General features: G+C 38.1%; 1 protein-coding gene across 4 annotated transcripts; it reads left to right on the top strand.

Moving 5' to 3' along the window:
• Nucleotides 1-26,658, top strand: Nipped-B (Nipped-B cohesin loading factor). Of its 4 annotated transcripts, none has more exons than XM_087354469.1 (35): nucleotides 1-778; nucleotides 1,497-1,654; nucleotides 4,203-4,348; nucleotides 5,205-5,311; nucleotides 6,162-6,332; nucleotides 6,797-6,910; nucleotides 7,520-7,688; nucleotides 7,980-8,095; nucleotides 8,494-9,225; nucleotides 9,501-9,649; nucleotides 9,984-10,200; nucleotides 10,787-10,921; nucleotides 11,143-11,319; nucleotides 11,410-11,600; nucleotides 12,152-12,380; nucleotides 12,596-12,825; nucleotides 13,484-13,744; nucleotides 14,183-14,398; nucleotides 14,973-15,173; nucleotides 15,596-15,836; nucleotides 16,038-16,330; nucleotides 16,652-16,897; nucleotides 17,283-17,409; nucleotides 17,712-17,881; nucleotides 18,454-18,964; nucleotides 19,346-19,500; nucleotides 19,931-20,128; nucleotides 20,918-20,984; nucleotides 22,349-22,539; nucleotides 22,719-23,033; nucleotides 23,247-23,393; nucleotides 23,882-24,114; nucleotides 24,223-24,397; nucleotides 24,745-24,921; nucleotides 25,075-26,658. In XM_087354469.1, exons 6-35 carry the CDS (start codon nucleotides 6,847-6,849, stop codon nucleotides 25,276-25,278), a joined length of 6,537 nt encoding a protein of 2,178 aa, XP_087210595.1. In that variant the 5' UTR covers nucleotides 1-778; nucleotides 1,497-1,654; nucleotides 4,203-4,348; nucleotides 5,205-5,311; nucleotides 6,162-6,332; nucleotides 6,797-6,846; the 3' UTR covers nucleotides 25,279-26,658. The 4 variants fall into 4 exon arrangements, with proteins under 4 accessions (XP_087210595.1, XP_087210598.1, XP_087210596.1 ...); XM_087354472.1 differs by having other exon boundaries at nucleotides 9,990-10,200; XM_087354470.1 differs by having other exon boundaries at nucleotides 1-198.
• Nucleotides 26,659-27,122: the final 464 nt, after the last annotated feature.

Below are 27,122 nucleotides of genomic sequence, written 5' to 3' on the forward strand. Positions count from 1 at the left end.
GAACAGTATGTCTGGTTGTGTGGGGATATGTGATGTTTGGCGCGTCTGTAAGACATCTGATATGAAGAAATATATTTTTTGCTGTAATATATGCAATGATTATGCCGATACTTAACACGATTGAATTATTTTATATTGCGAAGCAAACCCCATGCCCTTGGGTTTTACATATATGATTTGTAAGTGTTCCTTGGAGAGGTGGGTATAAGTGATGACTTACAGGAAATTTAGCAACTGTGAATGCGTTGTGCGGGTGTACAAGCTTCCTAATTGCGCTTATTGACTTGACGATCTGGACAGTGACTATTACTTTTTTTTGTGTTTCAACACGAAGTTAGTGAAACAAACGTTTGATTGTGAATTTGAAATTTCTGTGTCTGCCCGGGCTGGTCTTGTTGTCCTTGTACACTGATGGCCACTCTAGCGGTGTGTTTTAGAATCAGTTGTGGCATGTAATCCTGGTTTTCATTTTAATTTTGGTTATGCATTACCCGTATTTTAGACAGGATGACAGTGATATTGAAATGTATTCATGGCCATGTAAGTTTAATTGTGTTACGGATGTGCCTATGGTCATCCCGTCGTGACGCATTTGGGACTGAAATGTAAATTGCGAGTTGTGGTGTAAAGTTTGTGTGATGACCGATAGATGGCGCGTGTGTAGCTAAAGCCCCAAAATGGGAGTCATTGACATAATGGCTGTACAGGTTGCTTATGAATAACACTACACGTTAAAGTCACTTATACTAGTGGCGGGATTCATACTTTTAATTTATAGGTAAGTCTTTATATTGATATAACAAGAGTGTTGCTATTTACAGTGTTTTTCACGTGTTAGTTTTATTACAATTGGACGAACATTCAATTAGGTTTCAAGTTTTCATCCATTTTTTAAAATATATTCATTGTTTACACTGTTACTAATTATGATGAATGCCTCATTTTTCAAATAATGTATGTGAATATTTTCTGTAAGGTTTTTTATGCTACTGTAGGTCCATTGTACTTAGTTATATATACTGTTTATTATTTGTAATATGCTGGAGTTACAGGTTCATGTAGGCCTAAGTAGGCCTCAGTTTTCAGATTTGTTTTGTTCACTAATGTGTATTTTTGCAATTTCTGTTATTGTTTATAATATGTATGAGTTGATATAAGACTAATCAAAACAGATAGGTATTGTAAAATAGGTTAATGTGTACCATTTGGTATATTGAACTAGTGAGTATAGACAGTTGATTCACATTCCATTTCAAAGATAATGGTGAACAGTCAGGGTGGTCATGCACTTTTTGCTTACAATATTTAGATATGACCCAGGTCTTGAATTGTTGCATTGTACATGTATGTAACTATGTCATGCCTGTATTTATTTAATGAATAGAACTCATACCTCACAGAGAAATGCTAGGCCTGCATAAGTTTAGTTATGCTTTTGCATGATGGTGAATATTACTGAAATAAATTACACATGATTTGTGTGGTTCATGCTGCAGGTTCAGGGGGAATGACAGATTGAAAATGGCTGATTTGTTTATCCAGATAACTAATTCCACTTGCCATAATTGTATTGACTAAGCAGTAAAGTGACATGGCTGATTCTTGCGCCCAAAAGACTGGGACTGTCCGAAGATGACTGGCTTCTTTAAAATAAGTATGATTATCTTTACATTATGTGTTCTAGTGTTAGACTCTTGTGTAGCATGTCTCTCATACTTCATAAATAAAGGAGCATGGAAATTAATTCTACTGCTGTCTTTCTCTTCTGAGTTAAGGTATTTTTAATTCATATTGTGTATAGACTCAGGGACTTCATTGCTACAGTTGTTTACATGTTATAGGTGCGATGGTGTAGTTTACTTTCCTATTATTGAATGACTGTTGAACTGTGTTCATCTTGTAAGATTTTTATAAATGATAGTCATAATTGTTGCTTGAAAATTATGGTAAAGGTAATTTCAGGTTACTTGTTATGGGCACTTAGATTTGCTTGGTGAATAGTAATTTCCTGCATCGCATGAAACTTTTAATGTTGTGACTGTGTCATGCTGTCGTTTATAACTCATAATAGACTTGTTTTACTGTATGATTTGTAATATATTGGTCAGATTTAGACCTGTTTCGTATTTTGCGCTATGAGCTAGGCATGTTGAATTAATGTTAATACGTGGTGTACTATCAAATGCAGGTACTTAAAATTTTAACACTTAATATACTTCTAATACTGTTATTGAAAGCTATGTTTTATGTAAATGCTATTTGTCATCTAAAATTTAAATGCTTTTACACTTCATATGTACCTGTATTGGGGGAAAGCTTTTCAATACTGTAAGGATAAAAATCTTGATCTTAAGCTGCCTTTGTTTGTGTGTGATTGTCAATATGAATGAAATTAGATTTAACACAGAGTGTCGTATTGACTCAAGAAACTGCCGAGTAGATTAAGTGATGCTTGCAGTCCTGGAGAATTTAGGTTTTGTTAAGGAAGAATACTGTAACAGTAACAATCGAGAGGCAATGAGCATTAGCCAACATGCAATATATTGCTACACATGACACAAAAGCAATGAAATTTCTATTTTTGAAAATGTTTCTGACCGTAGCGATTATTGGATGTTGCATGTTTTTAAATTTGCATGATCTCCATATTTTATTGCTTATAAATTAAAAAAATACTTTCTACTGTGATGTGTGGCACATAAAGTGATTATTGGGCAATCCCATAAACCACTACAAACAAACCTTCCTCCATAGTTATGGGCATAAAGAATTGCCCGCAAAAATGTTGCTTTTGACACACATTGCATGTCAGTGGGTGATAATTTTTAAAGTGTTATTGCTGTAATTCTAGTGTGAACTGATCACAATGAAATGCAAGCTATTTCTATAAGCAGTGTGTTACCCATAATATACCACTTTGTTGCATTACTTGTTATTTGATTCATTATGAATCTTGCTCATATGTCCAAAATTTAATATAGTTTTCAGTGTGTTGTCAGTTATAACTAGGGAGATGGACTGGAAAGTAATTTATTTCCAACTTTAGGCATCATAATGTGCTGTTACAGATGGAATGTACATTAAATTACTTTAGCGAGTGTTAACACATTGTGTTTGGTGGGCATATTGCTGTTACAGATTAAACCTGACTGACGAGAGATTTACGAATTGTGGATGTTATGTGTAATATTGTAAATTGTAAAACAAATACTGTTCATGCATATTTTAAAAAGCAAAATGTTTGTGTTGGTGTAGTTTTATTGTGTATGGACATTGGTTCCTGTTCAAGAAGTATTTTCCATTGGTGTAACTGGACATTATGGTCGAGTGGTTAGCGCACACCTGTTTCTCGATCAGAAGGCGTCCAAATTGTGAAACCAACTATTCTGATTTAGGTTTTTTGTGGCTTTCCTTAGTTCTTTCTGGAGAATGCCATTAGATCTGACTGCTCTTTTCCATATCCTCTCCAAATCACTATTCATTAAACAGATTCTTATTCAGTGCTGTGTAATCTGAGGTACTGACAGCATTGTTAAATGTGTCGTAAATGAATAAGTAAGATAAATCCATTGCTGTATGCAGTCGAATTGAGACTGGATTAGAACTTATCCGTAGATAGGTCTCAGGAAACATTAGAAGTGGGTGGGATATTGGGGTATTCTAACAGATGGAAGGCAGGTGTGTACTACGACAAAATAATTGGTATGTGTGTGGTTTGTAATTCTAAGTTCACACTAGACATGCAATCCAGACTTACTTTTTGAGACTGTAATAGTTTCCTGGGCCAGGTTATGAGATTTTTTTGAGTGTAAGGGGGGGGGGGTGGCCTTGTGTAAGGAGCTTTGCTTTGTGTTTGAATGTAATCAGTGGCAGCCCATAAGTATTTTAACACAATTAAGGACCACAACCTTTGTGAGTACACCCATTCTCTTTGACATTGTGATTCCTTCCAGTGACTGAACATCTATTACATTGAATTTTATTGCATGTAAGCATGCAATTTAATAGTTTTAATTTGTATGATGCAATTTGCTTTGTTTCTTTTCAATAGGTATTGCAGCTGTCAGTGTTCCTTTTATGCTAGATGAAGCTAATATGAAAATGTGTGTTATACATTTTTTTCTCTCAGAATGTACAGCTGACCTTGTTAGCAGGAATTGGGAGTGTAACAGCACTGGCACTTTGGTTGGTATTGTTTACAGGTTGGATTCAGTTCAACGTACAGATATTTGTGCTGCATTTCTCGTCATGTTTCATCACCATCTTTTAGCAAAAGGGCAGGATCTAAAATTAAAGACAGATATCAATTGAGGTTATGACAGGAGAACTGCATCACTGACACGGACTGGTTTGTTATGTTTGGTTGATTTTTAGTTTAATTAATACATAATTAACTGTAAAGTATGTGTGATACGTATTCTAAAGTGAGGTATGATTAGTAATTAATCTTGTATAAAGCTCTGTGTTATTATATAGTGTAAATCAGGTGAACTATCCTTTTTTTCTGGTACATTACACTTATGTTTGATTTGAGGTTTTCGCAACATTGAACGTTTGGTCTTCAGTGTGTGTTATTGGTAGTTGCTAGAATTTGGAGGAATTTATTGCCTGAGGCTACCTTATTGATGGGCTGAGGTGGATGCTTCTTTTTCAGTGTTTGTTCAGAAGTGAAGTGAAATTGTGGAAATTTAAGAAGAGACGTCGGGTGTTTCACGAGTGACAAGGCCTAGATTGCAAGAACATTGTGATTGGCAACAGAAAGCAATTTATGATTCTTACAGGGGTACCAAAAACAAATATTTCAGAACAAACTTTTCCTTTAAATTCCATCGGAAGTGCATTGGAATCTTTCAAATTCTATTTCCTGCCAATGTATTTCTTTAGGAAATTGGCAATTTAAGAAGTTTTGTGGAAATGTGGGGGTGCTCCGTCTTGTTAGAATAAATGTTGGCATGATGAGATCCTGTACTTGACAAGCCATTTTAACAGCTGTGAGTTCAGCACTTCAGATGAATAGATTTGGAAACTAATGTGGCTTGATCATATGACCCACTCAAATGCATTTTGTTTTCATCCCTTAACTTTTAAGTTATGAGCGTTGCTACATTGAAATGGTTATTTGTACACTCTGTATTTGTTTTATGCTTGCATTGTCTGTTTTTGTTGTAACATCGATATAGCAATGTTTTTATTTTCTTTTTCAGTTTTGGTAACATAAATTAAGACATTTAATAGACTACCAGACAAAGTGTGTGGATAGGACAAGGATAAACACTGGTTCCAAGCAGTCAAGTCATTGAGGAAGGAATTGGTAATTTTGTATTAATGTTGAATTTTAGACTTAATGACATGGACTGAATTGAAAAGAAGGGCAGAAAACTTTGCAGGTCCATGTGCGACGTTTCAGTGATAGATATTTTCTAGACCCCCCCCCCCCTCCAGCTGTGGTAATTGTGCATTTGTTTCTAGAGCATGTGCCCTTTTTTGTCATTTCCCTGAGGTCAGCCTTGTAACATTAATTCCTTGTTTTAACAAAATTATTTTAGTTTTTGCCTCCGTGTCACCTTATGTGGAGACGCGTGTAGTTTCCTGGCATTGCAGAACCTGACATTGTGATGCATTTGTAGCACTATCCAAACTTTTTGTCCGTGGATGTTTTTTGATTTAAAAGAATGCTGATAGATTCCAGAGTCGAGAATAGCAGCTAGTAGTAGGTAGTTTCCGACTAACATGATAGTTTCATTCCAGAAATATCTCATGTAAGGTGACATCGCGTTAATCTGACTCAAATTTCCCATAAGAAATAATGTAATTGGAGGGAGGTGGGTCCCAAGTCCAGATTCAGTTGATATGTTAAAAGGTTTATTGCTTTATTATGACTATATTTTGGTCAGTCATGCTCTTCTACGAAAATGACAGTCTCTGAGATGTTGCGCTGTGTAGCCGAATTTTAAATCTTGCCAGTTGTTTTATGTATGTGTCTTGCGTGGAAATAATTTACAAAATAAGAAACAATGATAAAAGTAAAAAAAAAATGGGAAGAACTGTACCAGACTACACACCGCTACAACCCGTAAGGCAGCCATTATTGTTTTGTTGGAACGTGTGTGTTGAGATTATGTTAAATATCCCTCATTCTGATTTTTTTTCTCCACACATAGATTTCACAGCGAGGTTTATTTGTGACTTACACTTCCAAAGATGACAGTACCTCGGCGGCTTGATTGCCAAGTGACAGGTGTCCCTTCTGCTTGGGTGTCCCACGTAGCAGTTGATTGTTTGACACAGATGACAGTTGATCAGGTCCATTGGTTCTGTCTCTTGAATGACTGGTATGTTTATTTACCGTTGTGCATTTTGTTGTTTTGTAATACGAATACTTTGCTGTGAAGAATTATGGTTTCTTCACGCTGATAACTATATTATACTCTGTAAACTGCTACATTAATATTCACTTTATGTCAAGTAAAGATACATAGTTCCTTGTGTTTATTTTATTGAATATGTGCAATGTTACGAAGTGTGTAAAATACAATTCATCAATTTTTATGTTCTTTATATTTTGTGTCTTATGTAAGTCTTTTGTATGACATAAATTGTTTTCAGAATTTTGGTTTGACTTAGGACTTATTAGGTTGTATGGGTCGTGGGTTAATGAGATTACTAAAACAAAATTTGTCGGATGATTTCTCAAGTAGTCCTCTGTTGTTGTTGTTTTCGTGTACTTTTGAAATTAAGTTTAAATACATCAGTGGTACTAACATAATGAGAAAATTATGTGTCTATGTTTTTTCAGTGCCTCAAGCTTAAAACTATGGGTGAAATAGTGTTTATGACAACATCAAAATGAATGGTGAAATTCCAAGTGTTCCAATCACCACTTTGGCCGGCATATCAAGTCTTACAGACTGTAAGTAAGATTAATTTTCCGTGTTATGCGATGATGACTCGGAATATGATAGGTCTGTAATCTCTTCCGCTCTTCCATCATCATTCATGCCACATCTCTAAAGTTATATTGGGAGGGGGTGGGTTATTTTAAAAAGCGTAATCTGCATTTCCTTTGTACTTTTATGTTTATAACTGTTGTCTGTGTAGTCCAACAGATCTGTGTAGGTCTTTTAATTTTATTTTCACTATCTTTGCTAATGGAACAGCCAAGGAAATTGAAATCACTTTTCCATTTATTATATCGTCGGTTGCAATTTTATTTTTTGTGGGATTTTTCTATGTGCAACTGACTACTCAGAGACGAGTCATGTTCCCCTAACTTTGGACTGAGGATATAATAATGGCCTACTTGTTCAGAATTGACACGTGATGGAGCAGTGGTAGAATGATTATGAGCAGGGGAAAACTGAACTTGGAGTAAATCCTGCCGCAATGCCTTTCTTCCACCGAAAATCTTAATGGCTGCATATATGCTGGCAGCATTTCGATGTGAACTGTGTTGTTATGGATACGGATTGCAAAACTTGCACGTTCTCAGACTTACGAGCACGTCACCCGCATTTTTCAGTGTTGCCAGAGATGCCACTTCCTTCACCATTGCCACAGACATTGAGTAACAAGTCGCTGCTCTTCCACCCCCGGGTTGCAGAGGAAGCTCAAATTCTTCTGAGTGTGCGGGATGATGCCCTGGTGCCACAGTTGATCCAGTCTCTTGTTCAGACGTCCGCTGATCATATGTAAGTGTGCTCACACATTCACGTGTTTGAATTACAAAATGCCTGTCATAGTACTTGCGATGAGGATTATTTGGAGACGGGTTGTAGTGCCGCGTAGTCTGGTAGAAATTTACCAGTGTTTGAGAGGTCCTTGCTGCCTCCATCATCAGAGTGACTCTTCACCTTGATTATGGAGGTGGCAAGGACCTGTGAAACATCGGTAAACTTCTACTGGACTACGCGGCACTACAGCCCAGAAGACAGTCATCTTTGGACTCGTACTAAGATAATTTGCGTTTCTTTTGATTTCAGAGAACTTAAAGATCATTATGCTGGCACAGAACCACCTGTGGACCAGCAGCAGAATATTCCAGAACTCTTGAAAGCCATTCTGCAGAGAAATCCTGGTGTATTCAAGGGACCACTTGGTGAGTGGGTTTGTAAATTAAAATTAAATTAATTAAAATTAGTGAATTTGTTGGTTTCAGATTAGAGTCCTCTTGGACACAGTTTTACTGAACTGTTTTATGTGACATCTTTGAACGTTATCCTCCTGTTGCCACATCTAAATATTGTCGGCGTTGATGGAATGTAAACGGTGCATTGAAAGAAAAGACTCTTAGGTTGTTTATGGCCTTTAAATACTTTCACGCAATGCAGAAAAAAGATTTGTACATGTTAACAACGATGGTGCCCCAAAATAGCATAATCTCACATGTCACAAGTGTGGTCATGATGTTGGCTTTCTAATGAGTAGTTGCTTGCATTCGCTTACAGTTTATGTTTCCTAATAGAATTCTACATTTAAGTGACATATATTTTTCAGCCAATTCCCCTCGGCAGCCTCATTGGAACCAAGTGACGGGGTTCAACTCAAATTACAACCAGACTTCTCCTGCAAGCTACGGCCAGGCATCGCCTTCATATCCGAGCCCGTGCGGGTCGCGAAACACGCCACAAGGCAGCCCCGCACCGCCTGCCACGACGCGTCTCCCCCTCCCGCACTCCGTGGATCCCGTTCCCGGCCCCGGCGTCAGCCAACAGGCGAAGAGTCCAAGACTGCTCTGTGGTGCGCCGCCACTGACTCCGCCAGTGCCGCCTCTGCCTGCATCCACAGCTGCTCCTCTGCCCGTGCCTGTTTCGGCGTCGGTGCCGGCGTCTCTGTCGATACCGCTGTCGTTGGCGACGGTTCCAGTGCCGGCGCCACCTCTTCGAGTTGCGCTGGACTCTGCCGTGGTGCAAAGAGTATCAGTGATAACAGAACAATCTAAGTTGATGAATGCATCAGATAGTACACAAAGTCACAATGGTGGTGAAATGAATGATTTTTTTAATAGCAGACAACAGAGTGTAAATAATGAAGTGGGTAGTCATAGTGGGAATAGTGACTGTGTAAGTTCTAGGACATCAGATGACTTTATTATGAAGGAGGAGAATAACTTGGATTATAACTTAAGTGATAGTTTGGGTGCAGGGTTACCAGAGCAGTTATCAAGGCCTATGTCAGAAAGTACGTCTGTATCCAGTATTCCGAGAAATCTCACACCACACTTGCCAGGTGAGCGCGACATTTTACTTAAGTCTCTCGCTGTACGTGGTTGTCGTCTGTACAGTAGTGAAGACGGGTTTTCATAATATGTAGCGAATTCACCAGTGAGCAGAAAGGATGAACTAGTTTTGGCGTTAGCTGGATCTGTTTAGATTCGTGTACTGACGTTCAGAATTTCGTATCAGAAATTACCTTTAAAATAAAAGTATCACGCAGTGCAGAAGTTACGGATCATGAAGTGAGTATATTTTCATGTTGGTTCTAATGAAGTCTTTCAATTTTAGGGTCGTCACCCGCGCAGGCGTGCATAGCCCCTGTTGCACACGTAAAGGAAGAATCGAGTCTGTATTGTGGAAGCGATAAGAAGTGCGTTTCTGTCCCCGACACCAGATTAAGAGAACCCGTTGTGCGGCTAAACAGGTTATCGGCAGAGGTAAACTTTTATTCTTCGTGGATATGTTACACCTGTTTCAGGAATCTTTTGTCTCTACATTTTTACAATTTATATAATTGTGATATCACAAAGTCTATGATTGATTGACAATTTTCTGAAGGTTGTGACAGTCATGCGTTTTAATTATTGTAACCTGTTTTGAATGTATATATTTCAATTTACATAATTAATCTTGTAATAATGAGAGAGGAAGAGTTTGGGTTTTATTTTATTGTTCGTAGAATGTTAGATACTCACACGAAACTGTGACTTCTTATGTAGTGAGAAAGAGGAATGTGTTTTTTCTTTTGATTGATATTAATCTTCTTTTCAGGATCAGGCTCTTATGCAAAGAAGTCTTAGGGAATTTGCAGAGAAATCTCCAACTCTTGCATGCAAACTAGGAATTACATCAAATCATAAAATATCAAGAAATGCAAATGAGCATCTCCAGACAATTGACTCTGAATCCGAAAGTGAAGGAGAACCAAAAAACAAGTCAAAATATTTCAAAGCACGAGAGAAGGAAAGGGAAATCCAACGCCAGAAAGGTTTGTCACGATGAAAGTAATTACCGAATAAAAATACTAATTCTGTGGAGCAGCAACAGAGTCATTTCTTTCTTTCTTTCTATATATTAAGATGTGTCTTATGTCATTCATACTGTCTCGGGTTCGATTCCCGGCGGTGCCCGAATTTATAACTTGTGTTGGGCAAGGCCGTGGTCTAGGCAACACGGAGTTTTCCTCCGTGGCATCCCAGCAATTACTCCATTCACACACAGAAGAAGGCAATGGCAAACCACTTCTGGATCATCTGCCAAGAACGTATATGAACAGGTCCCAGTCCGAGAAAAGGATGGAAGGATCCTGTTCATATGGACCTGTCGTCAGACAGAACACTAAATAAATATAAAAAAATACGAAAGCAAGAAACTTTGCATATCAAGAGCTTCCTACAACCCTGCTTTTAATTGGTCATGTCTTTATTTATAAGTTAATTGTTTAGAATTATATACTTTCAGTTTTGTGTGCGGTGTATATTAATTAAACATAATCTGGTACCGATATTATGTCTGGTATTGAATATTGTTGCATCTTGTTTTGCCGCATCTACAATCATGCTCTTCCTTTCCAGAGAAAGAAGAAAGGAAAAAAGTCAATACGCACCTTGATCACGGATCATCTCTCTCTGAAAGGATAAAGAAAAGAAAGAGAAGTTTTGCAAATCACAAACCAGATGATGCAGTTGATGATAGTGCCTCATGTGAAGGTAATAGAATAAAGACTCAAGTTGCGTGCACCCCCAGTCCCAACCCCCCCAAAAAACAACAACGTTTAAAACCATTCCTCCATTGACATATTGATGTTTATGGTTTGACGTCCACTTAAGATGCACGTCCTGTAGTGCCAGAACACTGACTAACAATTTTCTTTATCATAAAGTGATTATGTGCTATAGGATATCCCACAATTAAATTGTTTTTGTTCTAGATTTGTCATGCACGACTACGAAAACAAAATTAAGGAAAGTGGAGCGAAAGCTAGTTCCTGTATTGGAGAAGTTAAGTATAGAAGAGCTAATGGAAACTAACACTTACCAAAGGTTTAACCGTTCCATCGAAGTGGTCTTTGATAATACAGAAGACGTGGACGTTACTGCTGACTTAGGTATACCATGCTTCATGTGAGATGAAGTTTCAATAACTTATTGGTAAGTCATGATACACAGTGCATCATTTTTTGCGGTGTGTATTACAGATGAGGAAGCTGACGTTCCGGCGGAAGCGATGATTCCAAAGTATCAGCTTCAAGATTTATGCAGCGAAGCTGCAAAACTGAAAACCCTTGGTGCTATGGAATCGGTACCTCCAGACAGATTAGTCAGGTTACTCAACATACTAGAGAAAAATATCCGAGATGGGACCAGAGTGTCACCAATTGCAGATCCTGTGAGTATTTTTTTTTTAATCTTTTCCGTTAGAAAAATCGGTAACTATGAGGCTGAAGAGAATCAAGTTTTGTCTTTAACTGATTGACTGCAGTCATTTATCTTGTTAATAGAACTATTTTATGCTAGTAAGTGACATGCAGTAAATATGTTGTGGTTATTATATTGTCATTATTATGTACTGTATTTATCCATCTGTATGACAGGATATTATTCAAGTTTTCATTCAGAAAATGTTATGTTGGAGGAAAAGTATGCAAATGAAATTTAACTGTTCAGCGGTTTTTGAGAAAAATCATCTGGTAATAGATGCATGGCCCACAATTTGTGTTTCCGTTCAGGGCTGATGTAACTTCAACGATGGCTCTGGTTTTGTGGTTCTTTTGTCATAGTGCGTTCTGTTTTTTAGAGTAGCTCATGATGGACAAAGTTCAGAAATTCATATTTTTTAATCGTGGTGGTTGTCTACTGAAATGTTAGTGAATGGGGCTTCAGTTTTCCAAACTTCTCACAATAATCTTCTTATGCGTGATAACTTGTTCCTCGTTTCAGGATGATGATGAAGATGAGATCAAAATGTGGATGGAACTGACGATGGAGAGAGTGATGAGGGCAGCAGATGCTTCGCTGACTTCATTGTATATCATGACGTCACCAAACATGCCAAAAAGAATTTATCTAGAAGATGTAATCGACAGAATAGTTTTATTTACAAAATACCAATTACAGAACACAATATATCCTTCCTTTGACCCTGTGTATAGGGTGGACCCCAAGAAAGGTGAGTGAGTCCCAGGTTTGAGCCTTACCTTTGCCACTGATAACAGTAATAAAGTAACAGAAGAATCTCTTGGTATAACGGCATTCTGTCTCCTAAAGATCGGAGTAGAAAACATTCTGAAATGTTATGTTTTTTAAATATATCGCGGACAGTCCTGCCTTTGTTTAAGAGAGTGGAGTGAGTTCAAAAAACTGAATTGGTGATATATGTTTCAGATCTGGGAAGTGGACGGAAGAAGCGTGCTCATGCCAAAGAGGTGCGAGAGAAGAGCATACTCACTTTATACAATAAACTACATGAATTAGTGAGTTTATTAGCGGAACTCCTCAATATCCAGGTGCTCACAGATACGGCAGTTCTTCATGCATCTTCAATGGGAGTTGCTCCTTTTTTTGTTGAAAGTGTCAGTGAACTTCAACTATCGGCTCTGAAGTTAGTGACCACGGTGAGTTATTTTGGTTGCCAGCTGATTTGCTCGTTGTGTTTATAAGAGATTTGGGAGTTCTTGCTTAATCTAGCTCCTTACTGTGGATTTCCATTGTGTTCCTTCCTCATCACAAATTCTAGGTTGACGTCTTCAAATCGTTTGTAACTGCTTCCACTCCTGTTGTTCTTTGTGTCTCTTATTTTGGTGCTGTGTGACCTCTACGTTGTCACTTTGTTCTTAAACTTTAATATGTATCTCAGGTATGAGAAACATTGTCCTGCATGGCAGATGAAGATAAAGTGAATCACAAAACATACATTGTCTTATCCATTTTAAAATCAGGAGAGTCAAAGTGTTATTTTTGATCTGTCACACGGTGATGCACATAATGAGATATATGGAGTGAATGTTGGATGTTTTATGAATTGTGAACTCTGAAGATGGCCGTCTTCTGGGTTGTAGCGCAGTGTGGTCTGGTAAAGTTTCATTTGCTGACATCTCAGAAGTGCCCGCTGCTTCCGTTACCAGAGTGATGATGACGGAGGCAGCAAGGACATCTGAAATGTCGGTAACCTCCGCCAGGCTACACGGCGCTACATCCCAGAAGACGGCCATGTTTGTACACACTGCCATGAGAACCTCAGTTCCTGCTTATTATGGACTCTCTTTATTTCAGATATTTACGAAATATGAGAAACATCGGAGGTTACTTTTAGATGACATCTTAGCATCAATAGCAAGACTACCAAGTAGCAAGAGGAGTCTCCGATCTTACAGATTAAATTCAGAGGAGTACATTCAGATGTTAACAGCGTTGGTACTTCAGCTTATTCAGTGCGTTGTGGTCTTGCCCGGGAAGTTACAGACGGATGGGACAGAGAAATCACAGAATGAAGGGAAGGAAAATGAAGAAGAGAACAAGGATAAATTGGTGAATGTGCGTGGTCTCTGGATTTCTTTTCTCTCTCCAAGATTATAGTTATATATAAAATGTGTGTTTGAGATAACTTTATGGGGGCACATAGATGTTTGTTGAAGTGGGAAAACGTTTTAAGGAGACTGAACTTGATGAAATCTTCTCTGGCAACAAGCTATGTCAGTTGTGCCCACAGCTGGCATGCCTTGTTGCCCGAGAAGATTTTATTGATTTGATTCCTCATGAAATTGTTGTTGGAATTACAGAGGTACTACATGAAACTCAGAATATTTTCATTTTGTATGCACACGGTCATGTTGAGTCATCAGAAGTAAATATATATATATATATAATACCTTAGCATATAGGAATATTTATAGTGATTAACTGTGGCATGCCAATTGAAGTTTTACGTAACTTTATGTTTAGTTGCTGATACAGTTTCTTCTCATATGCCAGGTTGATCGTGACGTTCTAATCATCAGCAAGTATGAGACTGCGTACAGAACTGCCGCAAATTTCCTCTCGGTATTTTTAAATAAATGTGGTAGTAAGACGGAAGAAATTGACTACAGGCCTTTGTTTGAGAATTTTGTTCAAGATCTTCTAACTACCGTGAACAAACCTGAGTGGCCAGCAACAGAACTTTTGTTGAGTTTACTCGGAAAGTTGTTGGTATGTTTGCAGTTTTTAATCATAGGCTTGATATTTGTCTTTTGTATATTTCCACTTTTTTTTTTAACCATAAGATGTTGGACTGTTTTAGGGTGATGTGGGTTGAATTCTGTTGAGTTCTTGACAAGACTCGACTGCAGACTAGTGTTAACTACTGTAAATGATTTCAGCAACTTGTATTGTTTAATTTCTTATGGGTATAGAATTTGTCAACACACACACAGACCACTGTGACGGTTCCATCAAGTTCAAATCAAAATGGTACTTCTTTAAAAATGAGGTACGAACTATCTTCTACAGAGCAACGAATTACAGCGTATATACTTCGGAATGCACAACACAATTATAATATGGGATTATGATCCAAGGATAAATGAGACAAAGCTTTGATTACATTTTTTGTCATGTCTCACCACCAGACTACAGGACAGAATTATTATATTAAGTAGCTAATGAAAATCAAATATTTTATTGACTGAATTCCTATTGACGGGCTTTAAGAGAAAATAAAATGTGGTTTAACTTTAAAGAAATTGAAGTTATTATGACCATGGTTGTGTGCCTATTGTTTTAGGTCAGCAACTTTGTAAATAAAGGCATTGACATGTCACTAAGGGTTGCTTCTTTGGACTATCTGGGGGTAGTGGCTGCGAGGCTGAGGAAGGATGCTGTTCTTTCTCAGTTGAAGTTAAACACCATCGATCAGATAATCAGTGAGATCAAGACAGAAGAACAAAAGGAGTTAGAAGACAGAAACATTGCAGATAAGAAAGTGGTAATTCTGTTAATTTTTTGTTTTATTATGCTTGCAAAAAGTGCTTTGCCTAAAAACATGTTAAACCTTTGTGCAAATATTGTTTACTTGCTGAGAATATTATTGTTCAATAGACTTTTTATAATGTATTGGCTAGTAAGTTTCTGTATGCATTGACTGACTTCCTATAGACGAGTATTTCCTTTAACACGTTTATGCCCGCGTTCTCACAAACTCTGTATTTATACTATTTTTAAAAAAAATGGTTTCTCAGTAAGCAGCTATTTTGCAATTGTAGGAAGAATTTTATTTCTGGTTATCATAAAAATTGACAGAAGGTCTAGAAAACGGCAAAACTCGTGATCACGTGACAGGTATCTTTCAAGGACTGTATGCATGTTTGTGAGTGTGAATTTTTATCTTTCTGCATCTCCGAATTTCAGGACAGAGAAACAGAAGAGCTTGATTACGAAGAAGAGCGTACCCAGTTTTTGCAGCGGGTGTTGCTAGACTACCTGGCTGTTACTGGGCAAAGTGATCAAGCACTCACGTATGCAAGACATTTTTATCTAGCTCAGTGGTATTGGGATGCTGATGCTGAGAAGAGACGTCCGTCCAATGGAGGGAAACTTTCCCCCAGCAAACTCCTGTCAAGAAAGAAAAAGATAAGAAAGAAACGGAAAGGTGAGGCACCGTTTGTCACGTGAATCCTTTTCAGTCTTCAGTAGGCACCTGTCGATGAGTCTGCATGGCACCAAAACTCAGAAGAAACACATCTTCACTGTCATGAAAGCCTCAGATCTCATACTTTTCATTTACTGTGCCTGAAGGTGTTTTAAGGCCCAATCATTTGCTGTCTTAATAAATTTGGTTTGTGCATTTCAGATGAAAGCAGTGCAGAGGAAAGTTCAGGCTGTTCAGAACTTGATGATGATGATGAAGATAGTAAATTGCCGTGGCAAAGTAATGATCATAAGAATGCCACACTCTTGAGGTTGACGGAAATTCGTAAACAGTTCCTTGTGAGCAAGATTCGACCATTTCAGGACGTTGTTGGTGCAGGACACAGAACCCAAGTTCTACAAACTTACATTGATTATGAAAGTGCGGAACTTATCTCACGATTCTTGGCATCCAAGAGGCCTTTCTCGCAGAGTTTTGATAGATACCTTCAGCAGGTCAGTAAAGTTCCCAATATAATTTGAGTGGAGTTTACTTATGGTTATTGTAAAAAAAAATTGGTTATCTGAGCAAACGGGTGTTTCTTCTTCTTCTTCTTCCCTTGTCTCGAATATATGCTTTGTAATGAATTGCTTAACGTATGTTCTTCATCTTATATAAACTTATTTTAGTCACATACAAGTTATGCAGTCGGCTAAGATGTTCATAAATTAACAGCTGTTACATGTGTGGTTCTGAAAGGCTGTTTGCCTTTTTTAAAATTAAAATTGAAATAATTGTATTTGCATACATTAATACATGAATATTTGCTTTTCCAGATTCTTTTTGTGCTCACCGAGAGTTCGATAGCAATCCGGACCAAGGCAATGAAATGCTTGACGATGGTTGTAGAAGCTGATCCGGCAGTTCTGGGAAGGAATGATATGCAGCGGGGTGTACGGCATTCCTTCTTGGACCAGTCGACGTCAGTAAGGGAAGCTGCAGTAGACCTTGTTGGGAAGTTTGTCTTGAGTCGGCCAGAGCTCATTGACAAATATTATGACATGCTTTCAACAAGAATACTTGTAAGTTCATTGTCTGTTGCGTGTAAATTTAGATTTTTCAGTTAAGAAATCTTACGTTTTCTCAGATCACGTCATGAAATTGTTCCAGGCAATATTACTCTTCTTGGGTTGGGAGAACTTTGATTTGCAATGATAGTAGTATCGGAGTACAAAATTCTTGTAACAGTGTCAGAATTTGATTTTAATGAACGTTCTGGGGTGTACCTTTGAGCTTGTAGTCTTCCTCTGTCATTGCTGTACACTCATCCATCCAGTGCACGAAACTTGTGAAGCGACCATTTATAACTACAAACTTTGCGTGAGAGTCTACTCTAACTGATTATTTAAATTTTATGATGTATTTACTGTTTGTTTTTGTAAGACAGTTGAATTTTAATTTTGTCAGGATACTGGTGTTAGCGTCAGGAAACGAGTGATAAAAATCTTGAAGGACATTTGTATGGAATGTCCAGAATTTCCGAAGATTCCTGAAATATGTGTCAAGATGATTCGGCGGGTAAATGATGAAGAAGGTAACCTGCTCGTCTGCATGCTTTTCGTAGTAATTAAGCGAACCAATTAAAATAATAATGGCTGATGTTGGATGCACGAATCAAATTCCACCTCTGTAATACAGTCACAGCAGTATGAAACTGCGCGATTCTAGAGACATCTGCTGCACTCGTCAGCAACCGATTGAAATGCTGAAGGGCTGCTGGGGAAACAGTTACAATTAATGTATGCTTATCCTAGTGAATCATATCATTAATGATAATTATTTGTAATACTTTAGGATAGTTTATAAATATTTTAATTGTATTAATTTATTTTTTAGGTATTAGAAAACTTGTTATGGAGGTTTTTCAGAACATGTGGTTCACACCAGTCAGGGAACGACCCTCACTCGATTCAACCGCACTTCTGAGGAAGGTGATGAATATTACAGATGTGGTAGCTGCGTCCCGTGACATGGGTCTCGAGTGGTTCGAACAACTTCTGCTTAGTGTAAGTGCATACCACAATATGTTACTGTTATTTTTGGCATTGCTAATTAAGTGGATTATCATTTACCAACACATTTGCTACTTTATCTGAGGATGGTCGTTTGTTGGTTCTTTATCCAGATGCTGTGAGATGACAAAAACGTCTCTTTCCTTATACAATTTGAGCGCATAGTTCTATCTTTCATTGCAAGATGGTGCATGCAGCAACTTTTTGCGATTCCTCTGTGACCATTTGATTGCTTGTCATTTCTCTAATGTAATACTACAAAATGTCACAGAATGTTAAAAATGGCTGGGCTAAGAAGGAAACCAGCAGCATTGTAACTGGGGGTTTACGTGTCGAGAGGGAATATTCATGTATGAAGTAATTAATGTCATCCAAAATGACGTACAACCTGCAGCTATCAAAGCGCACCATTGGATTAATTTAGTGGTTGTGAAATGAAATTTGTGACTAATGCTCAGTCCAGAAAGTTCAAGGTTTACATAAAAGTTCCTGATGTTCATTGGAATTTTAAGGTGACAGTTTAAAGATCGTGTAATTATTAATATACTAAACATTTTTGTCTTCAGCTTTTCAAGCCAAAGGAGGACAAGGAAGATTCAACAAAGACAGTTGTTGAACCTCCGAAGGCCTTACTGACAGCTTGTAAACAGATAGTGGATTGCCTTATTGAGAATGTGCTGAGGTTGGAAGAGACGAGCCTCGTACAGGAGGAACAGAGTCATGGCTCTTCACAGCGCCTGGTGGCATGTCTCACGACCCTCTATCTGTTTGCCAAGATACGGCCTCAGCTCCTAGTGGATCATGCAATAACATTGCAACCGTACCTCAGTCTCAAGTGTCAGACGCAGGGAGATTACCAGATCATCAGCAGCGTTGCTCGAACTTTGGAGTTGGTTGTCCCTCTGATGGAACACCCAAGTGAAACATTCCTTGCTCAACTGGAAGAGGATTCTGTTAAACTGATACTTCAGCACGACCGAACAGTTGTAGCAAGCTGCCTCTCGTGCTTAGGATCTGTGGTCAACAGCGTGACACGAAATTTCAAGCTTATAAGAGACTGCTTTCTCAAGTACTATGGTATGAATTAGAAACATTAGTAATAATGACATTAAGTATTGATGTCGTCATGGAACTGTGCATAATTTATGTGTTGGCCAAAAATTAATGCCTGGAATTTAGGGTACATAAAATATGCGGGTACTGCTGTCGTAGAGTATAATTTTGCATTTTATAGGAAAAACTTCAGGAGGGCCACAAAATCTTGTATGTTTATATGGGACTATGAGGGAGGAGGGGGACTTGTATGTTGCTGGAATATAGAATTTTCTTTCTTTTAATGGTCTTAGTTAGAAATTGTGTAAACTGTAAATGAGAGAAGTTGGTAAGTTCTTGCCCATATGAAAGACTCTTTTGGTGTACACTGATGAGCAATGATGTGCTGACATTTTTATATTTCAGGCTTTTTAAGGGACTACAGAAGGGATTATGAGAAGGACCCTACACTCCCTGTGCTGGTTAAAAGCCGTCCATTTTTCCGAAGAGCTCTTTTCACAGTTGGGCTTCTGTTGAGGCACTTTGATTTCACCGACAAAGATGTTATACAGGGATTGGAAGTGAGTGTACACTTATAATGTTACCACATTTGGAGTCTCATACTATAAGTATTATTATCACTGACAAGGGTTTGCCACTAGAGAGTCGTTGGTGCTTTCGGATATAGTCTGCATTTTTAATGAAAATTGTGTTATTTGGGTAAATGTTTACAGAACTTCCTTGTGTCATGGCATGTGGTCCGCGCGTTTGTTCAGTTACGTGGAATATGCAGTCGTATTTTCCGTGATTTACCACTTTTGTAATTCCTTGTGTAGATCATGCTTTCAAATTTTTTGTCATGAATCTTTGGAAAAAAAAATGTGTGTGACTCATGTGGTGTTTGGTATTGCATTCTCTTAAATGTATTTTTTGAGTATTCTGATTTTTTCTGTAGCCTGTTGTGTGTCTCTATATCAGTTATAAATTTATAAGTGTGCTCTCTTTTTGAAGGATGACATCAAGGACCAAGTTTGTGACACGTTGGCATACTTTGTACAGCAGCCTAATGAGGACATTCAGCTGTTCACATTGAAAGCAATCGGTTCTCTGTGCATCCGTCACTACGATTTCATGATTGGGCTTGAGCTAAAGACCTTGTACCATCGTCTGCTCACCGAAGATGATGCCCCTCTTCATATGAGAACACAGGTGAAATGTGGTTTATATTGCTTGGTGATCTGTAATCCTGCAGTGTTCTGCAAAATTTTTTTACTCATGACACATCCTAATTTGTCTAAAGCACATGATGGCTCACCGAAAAATTTTACCTCACAAGAAAGGGGTACAAATCTATACATGGCCATAAATATGTATCAGCATATAAATATTCTTGCCCTGTAAGAATGCAGGCGCGTGAAAACATACGATAACACAAGTTAAATAAAACTATCGATGATAAACCAGCGTGTATATTATAAATTCTAATTACAGAAGATGAGGTATTGCCTTTTTCTAAGTACAGTATGCAAATATACAATTTCTTACGAAGATGTGCAGACCACCGGTTGTAGAGTGCTGAGGAAGTGTAATTTTTGGAAGTGTGACTTCAGTTAATCGGAAATTCTATTATCAGAGCCTTACGTTACGTTGAAATGCAGGTTTATCTAGCGCAGAATTGATTTTTGATTCCTGAAAATTTGTTTGTGTAAAGCAGCACATCATTTGTACGTATTTCTTGTTTGTGTAACGTGTAACTTATTATTATTATTATATACTTACAAAAATGTTGAGAGTCTCCTGTCGAGTGGGTAGTGGGTGCTTTCTCCTTGTGAGAGGTGTAGAATGCGTGGAGTTTGACCTCCACACCGTGAATCCCTTTGTGATCTGGGGCTTAGACATGAAGTCACCATTGTCATTTAACACTTTCTGTGTCTTTATTTCTTAAATATAACTCTACCTGGTTAGCTGTAGTGACATTATTAAAGTTTTTTTCTGCAGGTCTTGAACAACATAGAGATGTACCTCCAAGAGGAAGAGAGGCGAATGATAAAGCAGGACCAAGAATGTAAGTATAATTTTTGTTATTTTGCTAATCTCAAAGACACCTGTAAAACATAAAGAGTAGCCGATTTGGAGTCGTGTCTTCAATTTAATATGTTAATTTCAGTATTTACTTGCGTCATCTAGGTACTACTTAAGCAAGAATTTATGTCTGAATGTTGTATCGCGTAAAATATATGAAATGGTTTAATAGAAACCAACCAGGAGTTTGCCAATTGTGAGTATTGTGTCGCGCAATCCCATAATTCAGTTAGAATTGCGGGATAACGTTTCAGTTGCGCTTTATATACAGTGAAACCTCTATCCATCGTTCCCGGAACTATCGTTTTCCCGGATGCATCGTCCGTTTTGTTCGGTCCCGAATACATCCCATATAAAATAATGTTACATTTTCCCGCTTCTATCGTTCCTCGAACTATCGTTTTATCGCATCGATCGTTCAAAAATCTTAGTCCCGGCCCACAATTTTCCCGCAATGATCGTTTCTGAGAAATTAAAATGCTGGGTTTTGAGATAAATTAATACCGAAAGACGCACAATGTTTTTGGAATACGCAGTAGCGGTAACCTGTTATGTCGCCCAACCAGCACATTCTTTTGGAATGAGGGTCAGCGGTGCAGGGGTGATATTGGAGTGAATGGCGGTGCTCATTGTCAGAAATTTTACGATTTTAATTAGGGTGCACTCATATTTCGTTCCAGCGATGCCAGATGGCATGTGCAGTGTGAATTTCTTCACAAATGCTTTTATTACAAGTACAAAGGAAAGGCTGGCGGCACTTTTCATTCTTCTGGTTCATCTCGTTTCCAGCGGTTCAGGGTCTTCTACAGCTACGTTTCGTTGAGTTCGGCAGTAATAGTATTTCCATTCTTCCTGTTATTGTCCGCAAAGGGGGTTGGAGTGGTGAGGAAGAGGGAGACGACGAATGCGAGCCCGAAGCTTTGCCGAGTTTTGCCGAAGCACACGCTGCATTGGCGAAAGTGAAGTCGTTCTTTTATGCGCTTAATATTAGTGAACGTGACGAGGAAAACACTTTGAACGTGGAAAGTGCTCTGTTTGGTCTAAAACGTAAAGTTTCGACAAACCAGTTGTCCACTAAAGACTTTTTTGGTAAAAAGAAGTAACTTTGAAAGAGAAACATTGTTTTTTTTAAATTTTTAATGCTTTCCCGCATCTATCGTTTTCCCGCATTCATCGTTTTTATTTCCCACCCCCGCCGAAAACGATGCATCGAGGTTTCACTGTATCTACTTGGGACACTGCAGTTGATGGAAAATGTTACCAAAAAGTATGTTCGTAAAATGAGAATATGCTGATAGAATGCAACATTTTATAACAAAATAAAATAAATTACAAATTGAATTCCAGGGGCCAAATTGTCAAAACAGGAGAATTTAAAGGAAATGGGCGATGTATCATCGGGAATGGCCAGCACAGTTATTCAGTTGTATCTGAAAGAAATCCTGGAGTCTTTTCTTCATACTAATGTCGGTGTTCGACAGGCTGCCCTCAAGGTTATTCAACTCATCCTGCAACAGGGTTTGGTTCATCCTGTACAGGTACGATTGTGCATCATGCAAGCTGAATATTTACCCATGTAAGTCATGAATCAAATCACACCTTGAAAAGTACTGTCGTGAGTTCAGGCGAACGTAATCTTGAAACATTTCATGACGTAAAGTGTATGTGTGTGATATTTTTATATTGAAGAGTAACTTGTTTGATGTTTGTATTGCAGATTGTGCCGTACCTGATATGCATGAGTACGGATGTGGAGAAAGTCGTAAGTCACAGCGCAGACAAACAGCTGCAGGATATTGAGAAGAAATACCCAGGCTTTATACATATGAAATCTCAGTCTGGCATTAGACTGTCATACAAACTGCAGAAAATTCTGCAGGCAGATAATTCGGGCATTGTCCGCGGCTACAGGGTCCGTGAGGGCGAGTTTCCTGGCGCTCTGAACGGATTTCTTTACTCCATTCTGAGAAGCACAAAGCAGCAAAGGAGAGCACTTGTCTTATCAGTGTTGAAGCAGTTTGATGAACAAGTGGTAAGTTATGTGATGTACCAGAATTTGCATAAAACATTAACTGGCCGTAAACATTGTCATAAGTCTCTAGATATTTTTGTTCTATGCCTGACCGTAATGGTTGTGTGGATCACCATAACGTACCATTCAACAGAAATGTGTTCGTAGAACTAGAATTCTACAAACCTCGCATTTAGTTATAGTGCGTTACTGTATTTATTTTGTTGCTTTTAGAAAACCAGCCTGTCACAGATGCTGTACCTGTCAGACAATCTGGCCTACTTTCCTTACCAAGTACAAGATGAGCCTCTTTTTATTATTCACCACATAGACATTATGATCTCGGTGTCTGGCACAAATCTTCTCCAGTCTTTTCGTGAGGTAAGTCCGACGTTCTTGATTGCCTTTTCATTTAAACAATATTAAACCTTTAATTCATGTTTATATGTGTTTTGGGCATGTGAACAATTAAAAAATTCTCACGTGGAATTTTAATCTTTAAGCAGGCATCTGAGCGTCATTCAGCCAACAAAATCATTTCAGTCTTCCCTTCGCTTCCCTCAGGATTATTATGTGTTCTATGTCATTTTTTCATATCTTAACACCTTTTTAAAGTAAATCAACTATCAGCTGTATGCTGGTGCGTTGTCCGTACGGTTCTGCGTTTGGACTTTATTGTCAGAGTGTGAAGAATCTGTTTCATTACCGTGGCAACAGTTTTAACTTTACCTCATTATGCAGTCTAACAGAAGCTCTTGCTGCTTAAGCTCATAAAGAATCAGGAAACATTATTATTATTGTAAAGTGCCTGATCATACGTGTTCTTTGACACGAGGTAACTACAATGTGATTTTTGGTATCTCATTCAGGCCCTCCTTCCTGGTACAAACCCAAATCAAGAAGCGAGGCTAAACCCCGAAACAGGAACTACTGAATTGTTTTATGTCGAGGAAGAGGATGATGATGAGGACGAAGAAGTGCTGTTGGGTAGGGTTCCGGTTGACACGACGGTACTTCAGGAATGTATTACGGCATCACAGGGGTGTCTACTATTGTTGGTTCTCAAACAGCACCTGAAGGATCTGTATGGGATCAGTGATGCGTAAGTATGAGTGTGCGAATGTTAAATGGCGCATTAATTTTGAGAGAGACCCGTGGCATCACTTTCCGCAGTATGAACCACGTCTGTGTTTGTGTCATCATTTTACAGGAAAATTACCCAGTATTCACCGTCGGAGTCTGCAAAGGTGTACGAAAAGACCGTGAATCGACGCAGTAATTCCTGTTTCGATCCGAAGGCAACATTGCAGAAGCTTCGGCAAGGCTCTCCAGCAAGTGTCTTAGACGAAAATGCGAGAAGAGCTTTAATAGAGCAGTACTTGGATGTAAGTATCCACTGATTGAGCATTCATATTCTACCGTCATGCAAAAATCGGTACTTTACTTTATTGTTGTTCTCTGAAATTAAGCACCCATGACATTTATAAATTTTTGTGGTCCAGTTAAACAGCACCGAGCCCATCTCACATTAGTCAACAGACTATTTCTGTGTTCGTGCAAATATTAGATATAGCTCTTTTCTAAAATTTTGCATGGAACAGATGGACGTTCATCATATTCAAGAATTTTTATTTCGTAGCACAAAGTTCTGTGTGTAGGAATTCACATGACGACTGCAGACTTGGCAATTTAAGGTTATGAAGCTCAAGAAAAATTTTTGATTATCTTTCAGTTCAAGCAACTCATGTTGAAGTTCGACCCAGATGATCCAGATGACGATGATCCAAGTGGAGCACCGCCAAAAATCACAGTCAAGTTAGGAGGGGATGATGTGCGGCCTTCTGCGCCAAGTGACAGTGGAGGCGTACCAGACAAGTCTCGGCAAAACACGCAACATGAAGAACAAAAGGTAAAGGGAGCGTTTATCATTTCGTCCTCAGAAGCTCAGATGGTCGATTATTTCGGTATAAAAAGTTTTAATTTCCTGACACATTTTATAGAAAATGGATTCATTCTTTTTTTTTCTACAAGTGTGTTAGAAATTATTAATTTTCTTTCTTAGGTGCAGGAAATTCCTCAGAAAGTCCCGAAGTTGACCATCGTACCCCCAAGACCGCCGGACGTGAAAGACGCACGACACCATCGATCGCACAAGACTCATAAACCGGAACGGCACAAAAAGCACCGACATAAAAAGAAGAGAAAGAGGTTGGAAGACAGTGAGGACAGTGGCAATGAATATAGTGATCCCGAATTCCTCGTCTAATTTGCGTGTAATCTGAGTATATCGGCAGTGCGTGATATTTTTTAGGTGTTGGCGCATTGGTGCTGGAACAAACAGAGAACTAGACACACAAAAAACACACAAATATTTGTGGAAGACGCAGATTTTCCATTTATAGACACTGAAGTATCAGTTACTTCGTACGTGCAATGGATTGTTGAATATTTATTTCTAGCACAAAGAAACAGATCCCCTACGTGTGAAAAGTAATTTATTTGAAGAAGGTATTATGATAAGACGTAGTAGAAAGCAAAGATGGATAGTGAGTGAAAATAGTGTATAAACATAATGAAATGTTACTGATTTGTTACGCAGACCCTCCTGTGCATCATCACTTCCGTGAAAGTAATCGAGAAATGCGTCGGGCAATGTAAAATATTGCGCGCCTAGTTTTCTGAGATGTACAAATCATACTTTCTAACACTAAGCAATATGGTCGAGGAGTGTCGGCTGAAGGACGTCGCGGCGAAACCGAGCGGACCGAGCGTCTGTACCTGTCCCGAGGACTCGGTATTTATTTTTAAAGCTTGAATAAAAATAATACAAATAACTTCTTTCTAGGAAAGAGAACAAATTTATAAAACCATAAAATCCTGTATAGCTCCGTGCACAGAGTTGTGACTGTTTTCTGTATGTTAATGTATATGAAAATTAAATCTAACAGCCTTAATGGCTCTATGAAATTTGTAAAATAAAACCATGTGTAATGTTAATGATCAGACATGTTACATTGTGTTGGAGACCGCCATGGCTACAATATTTTAAGCTTTGGTTTAGGTTATATTGTTTTTCCAGGTGTAATATGCATTCTTTTCAGTGGTCGTCATCAGCGAACTGCAAAATAGACGTGTTCAGAGTCGAATGTGCTCGTTTCGGGCGTCTCGTTTCTAATCGATGCATTTCGTAAAGACCCACAAAGAGAACAGAGTTTTAAGTAGGGTGGTTTTAAAACATATATAAATATTGATATCCATTAATTTATTTGTCATAACCTTTTTTCTATAAAAGCATTAATGAAATAAAATTGTGTTAAAGTAATTATACGTATGTACTTTTGTCATTTGTGGGATTCCTTAGTCTATAAACCTATCCAATGCAAATATAGCATTTGAAGGCATAAATAATATTTTCTCTAATAATGCATCCTGTTCCCCAGTAGGTTGTGAGGTCTTAGTGAATTTGTATTAAAAGCGAGATTAAACAGAATGTGATATTAAACATTCGTACTTTTAAGTTTAAGAGAGAGAAATGCAACAAAGTGTAATTTCATTCCATTATATCTGTATGTTTATTTAGTTGTGAATTGTATTTTAAAACAATCACACATTTGTTGCATATTAAAAAATGCCGTTTCTTAACACAGAGGATCTATTTTATTATTAAATGTAATTACATTCAAATGTAAAATGAAGCTGCAAAGTGCAAGAAAGTTAATTTTGTGACTGATGTAAGTTGAAGGTTATGACAATGATGTAAGTGATATGCAGTGAAAAATCAGTGTTGCATTTTATTACATGAAGATTCGACCGTAATGGTCGTAACGTTCTGTTGTACGTGCTGTAGCAATTTTTAGGTGTAAAGATGGCTGTCTTCCAGTTTGTAGCGCCGTGTAGTCTGGTAGATGTTTACCGACATTTCAGAGGTCTGATGACAGAGGCAGCAAGGACCTGAGAAACAATGGTAAACTTCTACCAGACTACACGGCGCTACAAACTGGAAGACGGCCGTCTTCGTACTCACCACTGTGAGAACCTCAAATCCTGCTCAGTTGTTCAATCTTTATCATGGCTAAAAGATATTCTGTCAGTATTTATGAAATTATCAAG

Source organism: Zootermopsis nevadensis, unplaced genomic scaffold, assembly GCF_977971745.1.
Source record: "Zootermopsis nevadensis isolate Lab colony 2312 unplaced genomic scaffold, Znev_1.0 Znev_ptg000023l, whole genome shotgun sequence".
Classification (NCBI taxonomy): Eukaryota; Metazoa; Arthropoda; class Insecta; order Blattodea; family Termopsidae; genus Zootermopsis; species Zootermopsis nevadensis.

What these genes read in the sequence shown, in the direction of transcription:
- Nipped-B (XM_087354469.1), top strand. Translation starts at nt 6,847, where the DNA reads ATGAATGGTGAAATTCCAAGTGTTCCAATCACCACTTTGGCCGGCATA. An exon ending in GGACGTTACTGCTGACTTAG is followed by an intron (nt 11,320 to 11,409) that starts GTATACCATGCT and finishes TGTGTATTACAG; the next exon opens with ATGAGGAAGCTGACGTTCCG. An exon ending in CTGCTTTCTCAAGTACTATG is followed by an intron (nt 18,965 to 19,345) that starts GTATGAATTAGA and finishes TTTATATTTCAG; the next exon opens with GCTTTTTAAGGGACTACAGA.